We start from the raw sequence: 19,927 nt of genomic DNA on the forward strand, positions 1-19,927 counted from the left end.
CAGAAGTGGAAGAGGGGACCAGGAGGGCACAGAGCTCTTTGTGGTTTGTCTCTTGGGGCAGGAAACATTTTGGACACAGAGTCCCAGCCATGGTCCCTGGGAGGTGCTGGAGGAATCAGGAGCATGAAGCCAGCTCTGGAGGAAGTGGTGCTTGACATGCCTGATGGACCAAGAGGCATATTGTCTTTAAATCTGTAACTTAGATCTTTCACTTTCAGAGGATGAGTTTGCCTTCTCTTGTGCTGAGATAAAAGCCAATCCAACATATATTCTAAACTTCACTCACAGATCTCTTTATCTTTACTCTTATCTTTCTCATCATTTGTTCCTGAATAATGTTCATCCATCTTTCTTCCTTGCACCCTTTTAGGAACTTCATTAACAGGCCCTTCTTTTTTTCCTCTTGTCTACTTTTTCCCACTCCATTGGCTCCCTTCCCTCCACTTAAAAATGTTCTACCATGTATTCCGTGCTCAGTTATGTTTTGGGCTGCAAGTGATGAAACACCTGATACAAACTGCTTTAGTAGTAAGGACCTTTATTGGTTCACATGACTTGAAGTTCACTGATGAGGTCAGCATTAGAGCTGTTGAATATGTTGAATTGATTTCTGCTTCCTTCCATATGCCCTGCCTTTCACAATGATAGGCTATTTTCCTTTGTTGTCTTGGTTTTAGGACGCTTTGTTTAAAATCAATGGCTTATACTTTATGAGAGGTAGAATGGGGTAAGGAGTGAAAGATCCCAGAAGCCTACAGAAACCTCACCCCTCTCTTCGATCAGAATTGCTACAGAAACACATTTCTGAGTAAACCACTGACAAGGAGATAGGATTACCATTCACATAAATCACTAGAAAGCTACGTATGATCTGGAGCTTATTGGTTTGATATCCTCTTAGCCACAGAATCATGAGTAAATTATGAATTCAGTAAATAGTCAAACTGGAAAATAAACTGTTAATCACTACCTTGATCTCTTCCTCAGACTGCCTCTCTATATAATGGAATGATCTTTCTTTAAAAATCTACTCTTATCTTCATGTGTTTTATGCTTCCATGTTTCTTTCAACTACTTAGGATGAATTACTATTTATTCTTTTCCCACTGTTTTCCTCATTTAGTTTTCTCTTTTCATTTTTACTGCCAGAACCAAATTTACTCACCATTCTTTAGCCTTAGATTTGCAATAGTTTCCCAGTTTGTATTCCTATACCCAGGGTACCTACTTCAACCTATCTGATATGCCACTGAAAATTCTCCCAAAAGTAATTTCTAATAATGGTTCCCATTATGTTCAGCAATAAAGACAGTTTCCTTTCCCTAGACTTGAAAGCTTTGAACACCTCAAGTCTATTGCTCACTCTAACATTCCCCCAACAGACTTTATATTGTAACTATAATGCAGTATATAAATACAATCCTTGCAGCTTCTGCTTATCAAAACATTACTTATGTGTCAATATTCATCATTAAAGCACCAAACAATTTTGTTTTACTGTCTTGTAGACACTACATTTGGAAATAAAATGTAATTATTATGTATTCAAAATCTGTTATGCAAATTTTATAACTCTATATAGGAACTTTATACAATGGGATGTAGAGGAAAAAAGGACTTACATTGATGCATTTAATCTCCAGACCAACAGACATTTTGTTTCTTCTTTCACACTGTTCACTTTTGAACAGGTCATATATATTACAAAATTCAAAATTAACAAAAGGGTATACAGTATAAAATAAGCCATTCTTACTCCTGTTCCCCACTTCTCCCAGTGTCTCCTCCTTGGAGGCAATCATGTTACCAGTGTCCTGCTTGTATTTATCCAGAAGAATTTACTAGAGATAAATATTTATATATAAGTTTCTGAGTGATAAGATATGCAAACAGGAATAAGAAAAGTGATCCAATTAAAAAATCTGAACACGTGCTTTCTTAAAGAAGATATATGAATAGTAAATAAGCCCATGAAAACATGTACAACAGTACTACTCATTAGGGAAATGCAGATTAAACCTGTAATGAGATACACCACATACCTATTAAAATGGATAAAATTTTTAAAACTGACCATATTAACTGTGAGGATGAGAAGAAACTGAAATTTCACATGCTCCTGGTGTACAACTATTTTGGAAAGCTGGAAGAGTCTTAATAAGTTAAACATACACCTACCATATGTTTAACCATTTCACTCCTACATACTTAAGAGGAAATACATGTCTCTATTAAAAGTTATACATACATACTCATAGAAGCATTAACAAATTAATCAACTGTGGTATGTCTGAAAAATGAAATATTATTCAGTAATAAAAAAGAATGACATGCAAAAACTGGATGAATTCCAAAATCATTTTGTTGAGTGAAAGAAAAAAAAAAGGCACATACTTGAATATTTAATTTATATAAAATTTTGTAAAAAGCAAACTAGTAATAGAGAATCAGTGGTTGCCTGAGGATGGATGGTGGGTAGGAGTGGTAAATGGGTGAATTGCAAAAGTTCGTGAGGAAACGTTTTAGGGAGTTGTATATGCATATTATCACGATTTTAGTGATGGCTTCATGGATGTATAAGTATGTCAAAACACATCAAATTTCACACTATAAATGCAGTTTGTTGTATGTTAATCCATATCTACATAAAATAAGAAAGAAAAATCCTCCGAATCCCAGCGCGTTTTTTACATTACAGGTTTCTTTAGGGCTGAAAGAAACCCAAATCCCGATTCCTCGACCCCTACCTCTCATTAACCACAACGAACCCTTACCCAACACCATCATCACCACTGGCCTCTCCCAGTGGTGACGCTGGGATGGTTTTTCTCTGCCAGCCTTTAGGGGGCGTATTCCGGGGAGGTTGAAACCGTTGGCTCTCTAGCTCAGATTCAACGCTGGTATTAATTTCCGGTATCATTTTGTTCCGCTTCCGGAGGGGTGCACGGACGGCTGTACGGGTTCCGTGTGGGACTGTGAGGGCTGAGGATTTCCGGGTCAGCGGGTTCTTCATCGGGAGGCCAGGGCTAGCAGCTTCTTCTAAGAAGTGCACTGGGTTTACCCCACGGCCCTTTGGTTTTTGCTGGAGTGGAAGGAGAGTGTGGCGATGGCGGCCCCTGCACAGCCGAAGAAAATCGTAGCCCCTACGGTGTCCCAGATCAACGCAGAGTTCGTGACCCAGGTGAGCCCGGGCTAATCTGGGGTTTGGGAGGGGATAAGAACGTGCGAGGCCCCTAGGTCTGGGGGTGGGATTTTCTTCTGGATTGGGAGCACCTGAAGGCATTCATTGGCCTGTCCATTCAAGTCTTTCTGCTTGGTGCTAGGAATGCCATGGTGAAAGAGGCCACCCTGCCTCAAAGGGTTCACTGTCCAGGAACGAGAGAGACAAAGCTTCTATGTAGATTTATCTGGTTTTGGTGTTTGTCGCTGGACCAGTGGATTCAGAGAGGAAGGAACACTTCAGTCTGAAATTGGCAAGAAAGTTTTGTAGCATAGGATTGGACTAACATGAAGGAGGCTTTTTCTTGGTCGTGAGCAGAATGACAATAATCTGCTAAGACACCTCCAAGTGGCTCCATCTATGAAGAGAATAATCCAGTCGTTTGAAAGCCTTCATTTAGAACCTACTTACTTGGTTCATTGTTAGCCCTACTTGGCTTTGAATAGGAAAACACAACATTCCTAATCCTTATTAGTTACTTGGGAATTAGGTAAGAGTGTAAGTGGCTCAGTGCAGAAGTTATTAAACCCACCTTCTTCCTTCTCTGCTCCCTGTCTCACTAGATTTTCCATGGCAGAAGCCTGGAAGTCATTTGAGTCCTCACTTTTATTTAAGCTCCACACATCTAAATTCTAAATATCTTTTAAACCTTTATTTTCTACACCTCTGTCACCCTAAACCAAACCACCATTGTTTTTTGCCTGAACCAGATCACCCTAGTCTGTTACCTTGCCTTTCCTCTTGTTTCCCTCCAGCTCATTCTTCGTGTTGCTATCAGAGTGATTTTACATAGGTGCAAATGTGATCATATCAGCCTTCTTAAAATCCTTGCCTTTAGAATAATTACTGTAATCTTTGAAAGCGTTGCATAATCTGATCTGTGCTTATGTGTTCACTTTACTCTTTGTGCCTTAGCCATTTTGAGCTGCAGTTATTTGAATGTGCCATCATATCTTTCACTTCCTGGCTTTTTGATATTATTTTCTTTGTTTAAAATCCTTACTTTATCCCATATTCCTTTATTTATTCTCAGCTTTCTGCACTACTTTAGAGAGGCTTTTCCTGATGTCTTAAACTACATCAGAGCCCCCATTCCCCCATATACCTATTTTTTTTTTTTTTTTTGCAGTGAAAGTAATTTATTAGTTTCCTGCTCTCACGAATTTCACATTATAGAGGGAAGAGCCAAACAATGAACAGTATAGTTTCAGACATTGGTAAGGGCTCTGAAAAAAATGAGGCGGGGTGTTGTGACAGTGCCTGGTGTGGGATGCATAAAAGGCAGTTAGAAAAGTCTTCAAAGGTAACATTTGAGTTAACACCTGAATGCAAAAGAAGAAGCCAGTTGTAGGAATAGCAAGGAAATGGTCCAGGGAATAGCAAATGCAAATACCTTAAAGTGTGATTGTAAAGGAGGTTAGAGTGACTGGAACATAATTGAGAAGGAGAATGGTACCAGAGAGGACAGAGTGATATGTGGAGACCAGATTATACCAAGTTTTGGAGACTGAGGAAGAAGTTTGTATTTTATTTTAAATGTTGTAGATTTTAATTGCAATCTGATAAATAACATTTTTAAAAGATCACTTTGGTTAAAGTGTGGAAATTGGGTGAGTTCAAGGGAGCAAAATTAGTAATAGGGATACCGATGAGTAGTCTAGATAAATAGAGTCCTTGCTATTTAAGATTGAAGTAGACCAGTTATATTCTGAAGCTAAAGGCAGTAGGACCTGATAACAGATTGTGGATCAGGGAAGATAAATTAAGAAGAGTTTGAACAACTAGGTGAATGGTTTGGACATTTACTGAGATGGGGATGCCTGGGAAAGAGGTTTAGTGGGGGAATATCCTGAGTTCTGTTTTGGCCACATTAAGTGTGAGATGCCTACTAGACATATAGTTGGAAGTATTGAAAGGGCAGTTGCACACGTGAGATGAGAGCATTTTGGCAAGATTGGTTGGTATCAGTATAACTTTGAGAGTTATTGATCTAACATGATACTTAAAACTATAGTCCTGACTGAGAAGGCCTAGAGAACATCATTTGTAAATATACAACATTTATGGTATCCTACATTAGATTATGAAGACTAAGTCTAGGGACCAGTTCTGTTTTATTCCTATGTACTCCCAGTACCTTGCATTTACCTAGGCATGCATTGCATGATGAGTATTTGTTGGATGAATGAATCAGTGATTTAATGAACAAATGGACTATGGCATTAAGATGTAGTGGAGAGAATGAAGATTCTTGGTAATAGTGGGTGATGTTGACAAAAGTTAATGACTGATATTTGCCAGATACTCACTCTTTGGGTGCTTCTGGGCTTCAAAGAATGGTGCTCCTTGTCTTCAGGAAGTTCACAGTCTTTGGATGGAGACTTTAAGAAATTTTAAAGAACTTGTCCTAGTTTGATGTGATAAATGCCAGATTAGAGATGTGAGGGAAGTGCTTTGAGAATAGAATTTAAAATAATTGCATTTTCCTAAGGAAAGAATTTCCAGAGATAATTTTTCTCATTGAGGAAGTGCATTTGAGATGGACTTTGAAATTTAGATAGGAAGGTGTACAAATTGGTTTTCAAGATAGAGAGGACATCTTGGGCCTCAGTTTTTTCTCTTTTCCTTCTAGTCCCTCTTTTGCTTCTCCCTCATCTCCCTCCTCCCATTCTCCTCTTCCTCTTTCTCTTCCCCTTCCCCCACTTCCTTCTCTTCCTCCACTTTTCCTTCCTCCTTCTCTTCTAATTTCTGAGCATCTGACACATCTAGCCAGAGAAGGCGCTTTTAATTATTTATTGAATAAGTGATATTGAGAGGTTAAAATTTAATTCAGAGATCTGAGTTTTGTAACCTCACATTTGTTATACTACTGTATTTTTTCCTTTTTGACTTGCAGTAAGGTTTATTTTGAACAATCTATACTGTCATAGCTATATCAAGTTGATAATGGTAAGTTTTTATTTTACCCTGAGACTGGAGAGTATCGGGTTTGGCAAGATGTATCTGAAAGTGGTAGTATCTGAGAGATCACAGATTAGACACTAAGGAAAAGGAAAAATTCAGAGAAAAGAGACAGGGCAAATGCTTAATAAATGTTTGCTGGATTATTAATCAAGTTTATATGTGTAGTAAACAGTTTCAGTCAGAAGATAGGATTTAAAACATATGTAAATTCCTGAACCCATTAAAACAAATTAGACTCAGTTTTTTTAAGGGTTATGATATAAAGAGAAGATGGTTGAGGTTATATGGTGCCCATTAGGAAATGACATCTGAAAAACTGGGGATCAGGGCATCACAGAAGTGTTGGGTTGGAGTATGTTTGATACTTTGGGTAAGTGGCATTTAAGTGGGCAGTTGCCGTTATGTTTTTAGAGACTTTTCCTCAGAACCAGTGTCTCAACTGTGTGAGGGGCTCTGTAAGTATATTGACCATTAGGTGCTGAGCTATAGAATTGAACATGTAGGTTCCATTCGTTAAATGTTCCAGTTAAATGTGGAAGAAAATCATGCAGTCAGTGATCACAGTACACAAAAATGAGACTATAATGAAGTTATTTACAAAATGAAGAGAAGGAAGAAGGAGTTATCAGGTAGAGTTCAGGAAAGCCTCAAAGAGGTGGTAACATGTAAGGTTTTACTTCATATGTTCATCCATCTTTTCATCCAGCATTTATCCATCAAACATTATTTGGGTGCCTCCAATGTGCCACACACTGCAAAGTCATCTTTTTATAAATAGGTTGAGTCTTTTTTATTATTATTATTTTTTTTGTGTGGTGCTGGGGATTGAACCCAGGGCCTTGTGCTTGCAAGGCAAGCACTCTGCCAACTGAGCTATATCCCCAGCCTGGTTGAGTCTTTATGCTTGCTAGAGTTTTCTGTTTTTTAAGAAATTGTAATTTAGTTTTTTAAAAAACAATAAGAATATGTTGCTTCTTCAGTTATACTACTCAAGTAAGTATCTGAAGAGATTATATATATTAATTTAAATTTCCAAGTGAAGCTCACTGCTGAAATATGACATACCAACTCCTGTATTCTCTGTAACAACTAGATTATAAATTAGTTTTTTTTTCTTTTAAGATTTTCTTGAGCTGGGGTTGTAGCTCAGTGGTACAGTGCTTGCCTAGCATGTGTGAGGCACTGGGTTTGATCCTCAGTACCACATAAAAGTTAAAAATAAAGGTATTATGTCCATATACAATAAAAAATATTTTAAGAAAAGATTTTCTTTATGTCTGCGTGGATGTGTAGTGATCATTTAAAGGTTTATTATTGGGCTGGGGAGATAGATCAGTCGGTAGCGTGCTTGCATTGCAAGCACAAGTCCCTGAGTTCTATCCCCAGCACCGCAAAAAAAATAAATAAATAAAAATAAAGGTTTATTATTAAACTCTGGTTTTTAACCTGGCAATACAGTTTTCTTAGTTCCAAATGAAGAGAGGTATAGGTTTGTTTTGATTTTTTTTTAAATCACACAATGGCAAGTTGCAGTGCACAGCATTCCTGGCATTTCATGGATTGGAGTGGAGGATGCAACTAGCCTGTATATCTGTATAGTCCCTTTAGAGTTTAGAGTTGTCTGCCCCTGAATACTAGTACTACTTTTAGAAACAGTTTTTCCTTAAATTATTTTTGTCTTTCAGCTCCACAGTGGTATGAATCTGTGACTTACTGTTTATAATGTTTTCTTTTTACAGTTAGCATGTAAATACTGGGCTCCTCACATCAAGAAAAAATCACCTTTTGACATAAAGGTAAGAATTTTTGGTTTGCAGTATACTTTTTTGAGTAGATATGCTTTTTGTCTCTTTTTTAAAAATGGTTAAGTCAATAAAAACATTCCATAATTTTTTAAAAGGTAACTATACAGTTTTTTATTATCAAACTAATAATTACTCATATTAGAAAATTTGGAAAATAAAAATGTTACGCGGGAGGAGGCTAGAGAAGAATAGAGGTAAATAGAGGTACTTTGGACTAGACAGAAAGGCGTGAAGGGAATGGAAGGGGTGTGGAGGTAGGAATAATGATAGTAGAATGAATTGGACACTTACCTTGTGCATATATGATTACAAGACCTGTGTAACTCTACATCATGTACAACCAGAAGAATGAAAGTTATACTCCGTTTATGTATGATATGTCAAAATGCATTCTACTGTCATGTATATCTAATTAGAACAAATAAAAAAATTTTTTTAAATGTTACACATAAGAAAATAAAAGTCAGTACCCATCGATATAGTCCTTATTATTTTGTTTTTCTTAAAGCTTTTTAAAAAATTATTTGTACATTATTTGTTTAAACATTTTCCTGTTTATAGATTCTTAGGCAATTTTAAATTATTATAAATGAACATGTAATGAATATTTTTGTAAATATACAGGAGTTTTTGTATAAGTTTTTTGGTAATTCATTTAGGATACAGTCTATTGTTTTTTCTTTTTATTGTTAGGTTGATAAACAGATAAAGGTCTGTAATAATGGTAGAAGGAGTGGGAGTTGTTTAGTGAGAAAGATTAGATGATTAAACTGGGGAATGATGTTGCTATATTGCTAAATTATATTGTTATTTTGTGCGCATGTACAAATGTGTAACAACAGATCACACCATTATGTACAACTATAATGCACCAATAAAAAATGTGGAAAAAATAGAAAAGGTGATTAAGAGCCCATAATATTCAGTAAGGGAATGGACTTAACAGTTTAATTGAAGCAATTTAGAATAAATGAAAGGAAAAATTCTAATTGTGGGGTTAATTCTTGTTAAAATAGATTATTTAAAGTGTTCTTTCTATGAAGTAATTGTTGATATATTGCATATCATTAAACAAGTACTGAAGACTCAAACTTTAAGTTCTGCTTTTATAAATTGAAGTATGATCCTTTAGGAACCCTTGGTAATACTGCACCTCTTAACTTAAAAATGTATTATATTATTTGAACTTAAATATTTCATTGATAAATATATTTTTGTTATTCTGATAATCCTTTTCATCAGAAGAATATCCATAAACATGGCATATGGTAATTACTTTTGGCAGGGTACTGGGGATTGAACTCAACTACTGAGCCACTCCCCAGCCCTATTTTGTATTTTATTTAGAGACAGGGTCTCACTGAGTAACAGTGCCTCGCTTTTGCTGACACTGGCTTTGAACTCTCCATCTTCCTGCCTCAGCCTCCTGAGCCACTAGGATTACAGGCATGGGCCTCTGGGTCTAGCATGTTAATTACTTTTAATTATCAGCAGGGTTGCTTTATCTTCCTTTGTGTTGTCTGTGTATTTTTTCATTTGTATTTGTTGGGGCCAGGAGTCTTGGAGTAATTTTTCATAAATAACAAAAATATCTTGATGGGACTACTAGATTGAGTTTAACCTAATTAGATTAAGCTTTTTAGTGATTGAACTCATATCCAGATTATTTTAGTTTATACTAGATACTTCCAGATAAAGCTGTGTACTCTTATTCAGAAGAACTTCATTACAAGTTGATATTTAAAGTGATCTGTGCCCTTTGTTTTATTATTATGTTTGAAGTTTGATAAAGGCAATAATGGAGAATACATCTAGATTAAACAAGGCTTGCTCGATTCATAACCTCCATCTCTCTATCACCTTCACACATTTATTTGACAAATACACTCTGTACTGTTAAGACATTGTAATGTGTGTGTTTACTGCTAGCACAACTATTACTTATGGTCCTCCTGATATCTATTATCATGTTCATCATGTGTCAGAATTTGTATTAATTGTTTACATGTTCTGTCTTATTTACAACATGTTCTGTCTTATTTACAACAACCCTGTGGAATAGTTTGTATTTTTGTATTCATTTTATAGATAAGGAAACTGACATTAGAGAGGTCAGACACTTGTTGTAGGGTCATAGCCATCATCAGTGAAGGTGGATGGTTTAAAGCAGGCTTACTATACCACAGTGTGAATTCTGTCCTTCATAACTCAAATTAATGGAAATTCTGGGGCTTTATCATATTCATTTGGAAAGTAGGATATAATGATTAATGTGTTTCTTTTATGTCTTCATACTTTAAACTTACTGTCTGGCTTTTGAAAACTGTATTAGAATTCTTTGATGGAATCTGATAGCATTTATATACTTCTAATTAGTTTTTTAAAATATGATCATGTGAGTCTTAATTTTCTCTGGAAATATTATAAGCATATCAATTTAATGACTATTTTGGGACTGTTTTATGTAGATATATTTTATTATTTACCTTTTCAACTACTTTGCTTTCTGTTATTTTATATTTTGAGAACTATAATGATTATTAAAAACACTCGTAAGTGTAAAAATACTCAAAAGTGTTTAATAGCAGTAATATATGATAACTTTCCTAAACCACCTTATTTTGTATAATTTCAGTAATTGAAAACTATCAATTTAGGGTCTGAAAAAAAGTTGTTTGAGATATTAAAACATTTTTATATTTTTGGTAATAGGTTATTGAAGAAATATATGAGAAGGAGATTGTCAAGTCAAGGTAGGAAGTAGTTTAATTTTGTACATTGGGATTATGACTGGACCAAATTGGATCTTGTGTGAGCTTCTGTGATCAGAACTTTGAATTTTTTTTTTCCTTCATTGCAGTGGTCATTGGGAGATGGTGGGCAGAAAAACTGAAGGGAATGAAGTCATAAATGATTTCTTTGCTTTTTTTTTTTTTGGGTGCTGGGGATTGAACCCAGGGCCTTATGCTTGCAAGGCAAGCACTCTACTAACTGAGCTATTTCCCCAGCCCGATTTCTTTGCCTTTTAATTTTTGAGTCAAAATTGCATGGATTAAATCCCATAGTTTATTTGGTTTTTGAAGAAATGTGAAAGAGTAAACATAGAGATTCTACTTCACTAATGCTAATTTCATATCATGTCTGAAAAATTTTCTAAAAAACATTCTTAAAATTATAAAATTAAGGGCTGGGGTTGTGGCAGTGTGGAGTGCTTACCTGGCACATGTGGGGCACTGGGTTTGATCCTTAGCACCACATAAAAATAAATAAATAAAATAAAAGCATTGTGTCCATCTACAACTAAAAGGTTTTTTTAAAAAATCATAAAATTAAAACAAATTCAAAATAATAATACGTGTATGTAACATACAAAAGTGTAGTTTTAAAAATTAAAGACTCATTTAAAATTATTTTGAGACAAAATAAAAAAGGACATAACTTTTAGTAAATCTTTCATGCTCCTTAGCCCATAATTTATGTGAGTGTATGTGTGTGTGTGTGTGTGTGTGTATGTATATATATATATATATATATATATATATATATATATATATATATATATATAAAACCTGTGTATATATCTGTTTTGGTTCTCTGCCTCACCCAACACTAAAGGGTTTATACATGTCATTGTCCATCATTCATTTTTCTTTTAAATTTAGTAACATATCTTACCATATATTCACCTGTATGGATATAGGCCCAGTATTTTAACAGGATGATTGTCTAAATGTTATAATATGAAATAGAAACATTAATGTTATGAATGTTACAGATTTTTCATGTGTTTGAATCTTAAGAGTCAAATTTTGCTAAATATTTTGAAGGCAAACTTAGGGCAATGTCAAAATAGGAAGCTAGTTGTTTTGTTTTAATTTTCAATTTGTGAGCCTATAGAAGTAGGAGGGTACAAAGGCCATGTTAAAGATTTTGTTCTTTATTTGAAAAGCAATAGGAAACCAGTGAAGAGCTTTAAATTATAATAGTGATATTTGAAAAAGAGAATTTGGTTTTGGAGTGAGCAAGGGGCAGGAAATTACTTGAATATTGTAGTAGTCATGTTTAAGATGATGATGGCTTGGACTCGCATGGAAAGAAAGTTGAGAAATCATCAGAGAAAGATAGAATTGAAGAAACTTGATAGATGCAGTGGGTGAAGAAAATGGAGAAATCAAGGATGACTCCTAAGTTTTTTGCGTAAGTCATTGGATGATTAGTGGTGCCATTACTGACTTTTGCCATTGTTACTGGGATGGGATTGGGTGTAGAACATTAGTTCAATTTTGGTTATCTTGAACTCTATTTTCTAGCCATGCAGATGGGAATTAGAATAGATAGTTGGGAATCTAGGTGTAGCGCTCAGTTTAGACTGATTTGAGCCTACTTTGTTTCAGCCATCATTATCAGCTATGATTTAAAATGTAGCTAGGGCATAGTGACTGGGACTGCCCTACTTTAGATAAAATGATCAGACAAATCCTCATTAAAGACCTGAAATTTGAGCAGATATTTGATAAAGGACTTGATCTGAGAATGGGTGTGGATAAAATTGCCTGAGGAGATTTTTAGTTGGTAGGTAGATTCTTGGAGTGATATTTTATATGTGTGTGTGTGTGTGTGTGTGTGTGTGTGTGTGCACACTTTTTTTCCATTTTAATAATATACCTTTCACTGCCCTGGATAGTAATTTTTTTCCCATTTAAATTCTTGCTATTAGTATTTCTTCCTGAAAGAATTTTTGTAATAACATAACTAAAAACTGCCAGTGATTTTTTTTTTTTTTTTTAAGCCACATCAGCTACATTATTTTTAACTGTTACTGGTGGAACTTGCAGAGATTTACAGTGGCACTTTAATAGCCATTTTCACATCTTGTATACATTTTTGAATACTAAGAGCAAACACATAAATCAGAGTATGTGTTTAAAATGTAAATGACCAGTGTTTTAGATTAGTGTTTGAGGAAATTATTTTGCTGAGCTATGTGGCACCTTCCATATTGGGGAAATGACTTGACGTAATATTTATTAACCTGTTAGTAGGCTATCATAACAGGCCGGGTGTATAGCCCTAAGGTTATCTTGATATATAATTAAACTTCTCATGATATACATTTTTTTGCACTCAATCCCATTTTCCCCAGAATGCATTTGAAAAATAAATCAATTAGATCTTAATATTTTTATGATGTAATAAAAGAAAAAAATCACTTCTAAAATCTCAAAATTAGATAATTCTTAAAAAGTCTTTTTGCCCAGTCATGTAATTAATGTGTGTATGTTACATAATTGACTCATTTTTTGCTGTTCTTGGCCTTGTCAGATTTGGCAAACTTATGTATCCGAGTCTGTAAACTATTCAAAATTCTAATTGTTGTTAAGTGCCAACTTTGTATTAGCTTCTTTCTAAGCACCTTGCATGTAGTAGCTTATCATCTTCACAACAACCCTGTAACACTGTTATCATCCTCATGTTGGGGATGAGGAAATAAGTACAAGGAGTTTTAATAATTTGCCCAACTGCTGGCAAAGGACTATACTAACTGCAGATTCTCTGACTTTTATGCAGTACTCTGTTCTTAAGTAGGACAGAGTCCATTGCTTTCTAGAAATCTCTTGCATACTGTGGTATGATTATTAATCCTATTGTGAATTCATCTAATTGGTTTTTATGCTTTAAAAAATTACCTGTAGAGCAATTTATTCTTTTTTTGGGCGGGGGGATGGTATTTACTGGGGATTGAACTCAGAGGCACTCAACCACTGAGCCACAACCCCATCTCTATTTTGTGTTTTTTAGAGACAGGGTCTCAGTGAGTTGCTTAGCGCCTCGCTTTTGCTGAGGTTGGCTTTGAACTCTGGATCCTCCTGCCTCAGCCTCCCCAGGTGCTGGGATGACATTGTGTGCCACCGTGCCTGGCTGCAAGTTACTTTTGCTAATGCTTACATTAATTTTTTTTTTTTAAGTTGTAGATGGTCACAGTACATTTATTTTATTTATTTTTATGTGGTGCTGAGGATCGAACCCAGTGCCTCACACGTGCCAGTTGAATACTCTACCACTGAGCCACAACCCCAGCCCCTATAATAATATTTATTTGAAACGTATAAACCCTTTTATTATGAAATTTAGCAACAGGAAAACAATGTAACAAATGTTGTCAGTGATTCAGAAGCCCCCTGCTTGTTCCTTTACTTTAACATTGTAATGAAAAAAAGAAAAATATAGTTTGGCTTCTTTTTGAACTTTAAGTAGAATCACAGTATATACACTTTTGTGACTGGCATCTTTTGTTCACAGTTATTTATTTTTTAATCATCTATTTAACAAATTTAGAAGTAGATAGTTCAGAAGTTCATAATGTCAGGACCCTTGTCACTGTGTTCAGAAAATTCTTTTGGCTTTCCCTTTGTGATTACCAGGAGGCTGCAGCCATCCAAACCCTATGTTTTACATGACCGTATCCCAGGACAGGAAGCAGGAGCAGTTATGGCAGCAAAGGAATTTTCCTTTGCATGTCCTCTCTTTTTCTTATTAGATTTAATCATTGAGTTACTGATACTGTTAATGCTGTATATAAATTGTCCGGCTTTGGAAGAATTTAATGAAATGTTTGTTAAGTTTGTGGCACAGTGTTGGGTACATTGTATGCTTGCTCTCAGTGAATATTGGTAACTTATACAACTAAAACTTTTCATACTTCTCTTTGAAGTTCTTCTGAAATGATGTCTAGTGCTTTGCATGTACATTTTAGTTAGGCTGGAGATTTAGTGTGTGTCACTCAAGGTGTTGCATCCACTCTGCAGCCTAGGTAGCTCTAGAAGCCAGTACCTTAATAGTGTTCTATCTTTGTACTTTTGCATATAGTAAAAATCTTCATTTCATTCTCAGCAAAGTTCTGTGACACTATTTGCTCAGTGAAACTATTTAAGAGCTCAGAAATCAGTGGAATAGGATTTTGACATGATAATGGTCTCCTGGGATATTAAATTTATAATTCATATACATGTAATTTTCAAGTTGGAAACTATTATCTAGTGGCAGTGTTCTGTTCTGGCTACTTACTTCTACTGTTATAAGATGATAAAACTAAATTAGTGTCATTCGAACCTGCCTTTGGAGAGATACCCCATGACTTGTAGTATCATCTATTCATATAAAACAAAAGTATTTCTATTATAAAAAGGAAGCAAAATGATCTGGTAATTCCTACAAAATATTTGCTTATATTTTAGGTTCACTGTCAAGACTAAGAACTCTGTGAGACATCTGACTTTGAAATTTGTAACATAAATATGCCCATGAAATAAAAGCATGATGGTTAATGCTTAAGAAGTTGTTCAGACCTGGGGGTGTAGCTCAGTTATAGAGCACTTAACCAAATGTTTGAGGCCCCTGTACAGGTTGTACTGGTTAGCCTTTGACAGTTGTGATTTGATGTTACTTAATTTTAAAACAAAAGATTCCAAAATGCATTTACATTGAGAACTCTTCAGTATTTTGTTTTCTATTTGAATATTTGATATACCTGTTTATTAAATATTAAATATTATTTGTGTTTATGTTTTTAGATTTGCCATCCGAAAGATAATGCTATTGGAATTTAGGTGAGTTAAAAGGAATTATTTGATAAGTTAAAGGTGACAATGCGATTTAAGTTTTAGCTACTTTTAAAATATATTTCTGTGAGCAGTTAAGAAAATATTTCTATCCTCTGACAATGTAACTCAGTGGTATAGCACATACTTAGCATGCACAAGGACCTGGGTTCAGTCCCCAGCACCAAAATAATAAACAAGAACAATAAATAAAGTAAGTAATTCTAAGCTGGGTGCTGTGGCACACGCCTGTAATCTCAGCAGCTCGGGAGGCTGAGACAGGAGGATCATGAATTCAAAGTCAGCCTCAGCAAAAACAAGGCACTAAGCAACTCAGTGAGACCATGTCTCTAAATAAAAATACAAAATAGGACTGTGGATGTGGCTCAGTCGTCTAGTGACCCTGAGTTCAATCCCAGATACCATCCTCTCCCAAAAAAAAAAAAAGAAAGAAAGAAAGACAGAAAATAATTCTAAATTTGTGAGGATTCATATTTTTGTGATTGCTTTATTTTGCGCATATATATATATGTATGTATATATATTCTATTTTCCAAAGATGCCCCATTATCAGAATAACTTGTATTTTGCATTGTTTCTCACTACTTAAGGTAACAAATGCTGAGCATTTTCTGTCTTGCTAGGTTTGTAGTGATCATTTTGAATAAATTTGGTATATTCTATAGCCATTTTTTCTTCCTGCCAACCTAATGTGTTGTTACCATTGAAACATTATTTCAGCCTATTCACTGATAACAAATATTTCAGACAAGAGAGAATGTACAACTTTAAATTGTGAAGATAGATTAGATCATGTTATAATTAGGTTGGGCCAGTATGCTGAAAACAAAAGCCAGGATTGTTGTTGATAATAGTAATATTTACCATTTATTGAATTCTTGCCTGTGCTAGGCTTAGTGTTAAACATTTTTATTTATAGATGACTCAGTAGCAATCCTATAAAGGATATATTATCCTTTCCATTTACTGGAAGAAGCTGGAATCAGAGAACTGAAGTAATTTGTTCAAGATATTACAATTAAGTAATTGGGAGCTGATATGTCAATGTTTGATATCAAGACTCATGGTTTTTCCACTTCTCACTGCCTGTTGAGATCTGCTTTGAATCAGAGGTCAAAGCCTCTGTATTTATAATATTTATTCTCTGTGTGCAGTAATTCAGTCCTCATAAAAATGACATAAAGTGGGTGGTCTTACCATTCTCACAGAAGGAAATTGAAGTTTGTAGTTGGGAATTAAAGTAAGTAACTGTAAGAACTTATATTATAATATGATCTCATTACATCTTCACAAAAATCCCATTTTGATCATCCTGTTTTGTAGAGGAGAAAATTGAAGCTAGAAATTAGACCTACCTAGTCCTTAGATAAACATGCCCTTTCCACCGTGTCACATCAGCTTTCAAGAATGCTGTGTTAACCAGCTTTTTATTACTGTAACAAAATAGCTGAGATAATAAAAAAGGTTTCTTTTGATTCATTGTTTCAGAGGGTTCAGACTATGATTGCTTGACCCTGTGTCTTTAGACCTGTGGTGTCATAATAAATTATGGCAGGAACACATGGTGGAACAGATCTGTTCACCTTAGGCAGCTGAAAAGCAAAGGGAGAGGAAGGGGCTAGGGCCCCAATATCCCCTTCAAGGGCATGGCTCCAATGACCTAACTTTCTCCCACTAAACCTTGCCTCCTAGGGGTTTAACGATCTCCCCATAGCACCACAGGCTGAGTTCCAAGCCTTCAAAACATGGTCCCTTGGAAGATATTCAAGATCCAGACTATAGCAAATCAAGAGGATAATGTTATACAATTAAAATTAATCAGACATCTAGAGTAAAGACATCAGGAGGATGTACAGGATTTTTAGAAAAATTCTTTTTAGGGGCTGGGGAGATAGCTCAGTCAGTAGAATGCTTGCCTTGTAAGCAGAAGGCCCTGGGTTCGATCCCCAACACCCAAAAAAAAAAAAAAAAAAAAAGAAAAGAAAAGAAAAATTCTTTTTACATATACATGACACTCACATATACATGACAGTAGAGTGTATTTTGACATATTATACATCCATGGAGTATAACTTATTCTGATTAGGATCCCATTCTTGTGATTGTACCTGATATAGAGTTTCATTAGCGGTGAATTCATATATGAATATAGGAAATTTATGTCTGAATTATTCTTCCCTTTTTCCTATTCCCAGCCTCCCTCCCTTTCTGTCATTTCCCTTTGTCTAAGCCACTGGCAGGATGTGTTTTGGATAACAAAACACTGAATTCATCAATGACAGTGGAAGATTTTTAATAACTGAAAAAGTGGGTTGTTGTCTTTTAGGAAATTTTGTGTATACCTTCAATGTAAGAATGTCATTTTCTCTAACCAGCTTCCAGACATAACCATTCTAAAGTTTGTGTATACTTTATAGAATAATTTAGGGAGACTGAGGCTGTAGTTCAGTGGCAGAGTGCTTGCCTAGCGTGAGTGAGGCACTGGGTTCAGTCCTTGGCACCACATAAAAATAAATAAATAAAATAATTATTAAAAAAAAGAGAAAAAAGTAATTTAGGGGCTCTTGCTAGAGAAGAAAGTGAGACAAAGTTAGCTGGGTATTGGAAAGTGAACTGAGAAAGAAAGGTTTCTGTTGATGAAATTTGTTGGAAGGAGGTACTGTTATATATGATATAAATTGCATTTGATGTAACTGCTAAAATACTATCAGGGAATAACTGAACAAATCCTTGAGTTTAGAGGAAGAGATGTTGTTCAAAATCAAGGCCTTGTCTATATTACATGAGGCCAATCATTGACTATTGCCTTTGTTTCTTTGTATGAAAAATGTAAAGAATCGGTTTTGAGTTTGTCATACTCAGAACAAGACATTACTCTTGGAAACAGTGACTAGGTAGTAAAATCTGTGGGGCATCTAGCAGAAATAAATATGAAGATACTTTGAAAGGATAGGTAGTCCAACCATTTTGTAAAATATTCCTACAGATAAACCCCTGATAAAGGTGAGTTCACAGTCCCAGTTACAAAAATTAAGCTAACCAAGAGTGAATAAGAAAGAACAGTTAAATCCTTCTCCTAAATAACTTTTTATAATTAAATACTTGATACACACTGTCAAATCTTTTTTTTTTTGTACCGAGAATTGAACCCAGAGGCACTTTACCACCACAGGGCTATGTCCCCACTCCTTTTTATATACATTTTTAAGAGATAGGGTCTCACTAAATTGTTTAGGGCCTCATTAAGTTGCTGAGGCTGACTTTGAACTCACAATTCTCCTGCCTCAGCCTCCCAAGCTGCTAGGATTACAGGAGTGCACCACCATGCCCAGCCACAATGTTGAATTTTTATGTTTAAAATTAGTATGGGTATAAAAGGAGAAACAAAATATATGATCAAGAAAGAAGACACTAAAAATGTACAGACTTTGGGATAATGGAAATAAAAATCATTGATCCTTAAAATTTAGTGAGCAAATTAAATATCAAATTAGATATAGTTAAAAAGGAAATTAGTAAACTGCAAGAGAGATCTGAGAAATTAACTAGAAAATAACAAAGAAAAGATGAAAAATAACAAAGAGATATAGAGGCTAGAATGAAGTCTAATGAGAGTTTCAGAAAGGATTTAGAGAGGTGGGAAAGTGGTAGTTTAGAAGAGATGATCTTCAAAAATTTTTTAGAGTTGTTGAAATACAAGTCTTTTAAATTCTAGAAATACAGCAAATCATAAACAGCCACTGCAGAACAACAAAGATAGAATGAAGATCTTAAAATTTGCTGGAGGGAAAAGATATATTAAAGAAGAGAACAAATAGTTGATTATAGACTTCTCAATTATAGTAATAGAGAATATAATGGAATGGGATGTTCCATTATCATATGTAGGGGGATAAATAGAATTCTGTTCCCAGCTAAATTATGAATCAGTGTCAAAGAAAGATAGGTTAATACACTATTGATGACAGAAATGCTAAAGGACATAATTCAGGATAAAGAAATTTAAACTTGTAAGAAAAGAATGCATTGAAGATTCACCCATTTATGACATAGCACTCTAGTCTCTTGTATTCTTTTGACCATTATTTTGGTTAAAAGCTTACATAATTACTAAGGTTGTTGCAAATTAACCAAGAAGGATTGCTAAAGGTCCATGGACATACCATTATAAATAGACTCTTGAAGCATAAAAAGAAGTAAAAAACTTATAGTACTGTAACAGAATCTAAAATGATTGTCAATGTGTGCTTGTATGTGTTTGAAAATTTATGCATATATAATGATTTAAAGCTGGAACCAAAGTCCTGCTTTTTGCCAGG

General features: G+C 34.9%; 1 protein-coding gene across 1 annotated transcript in view; it reads left to right on the forward strand.

The window, feature by feature from the left end:
- The first annotated feature begins 2,949 nt into the window (after positions 1-2,949).
- The window catches only part of Aqr (aquarius intron-binding spliceosomal factor), a 105,899-nt gene continuing 88,921 nt past the window's right edge, over positions 2,950-19,927 (forward strand). The window contains exons 1-4 of the mRNA XM_047539593.1: positions 2,950-3,181; positions 7,924-7,980; positions 10,702-10,742; positions 15,561-15,596. Of these exons, the coding sequence (XP_047395549.1) occupies positions 3,107-3,181; positions 7,924-7,980; positions 10,702-10,742; positions 15,561-15,596 (209 nt within the window). The 5' untranslated portion in view covers positions 2,950-3,106. The remainder of the gene's footprint in view (positions 3,182-7,923; positions 7,981-10,701; positions 10,743-15,560; positions 15,597-19,927) is intronic.

The sequence above is a fragment of the Sciurus carolinensis genome, chromosome 2 (genome assembly GCF_902686445.1).
Source record: "Sciurus carolinensis chromosome 2, mSciCar1.2, whole genome shotgun sequence".
Lineage (NCBI taxonomy): Eukaryota > Metazoa > Chordata > Mammalia > Rodentia > Sciuridae > Sciurus > Sciurus carolinensis.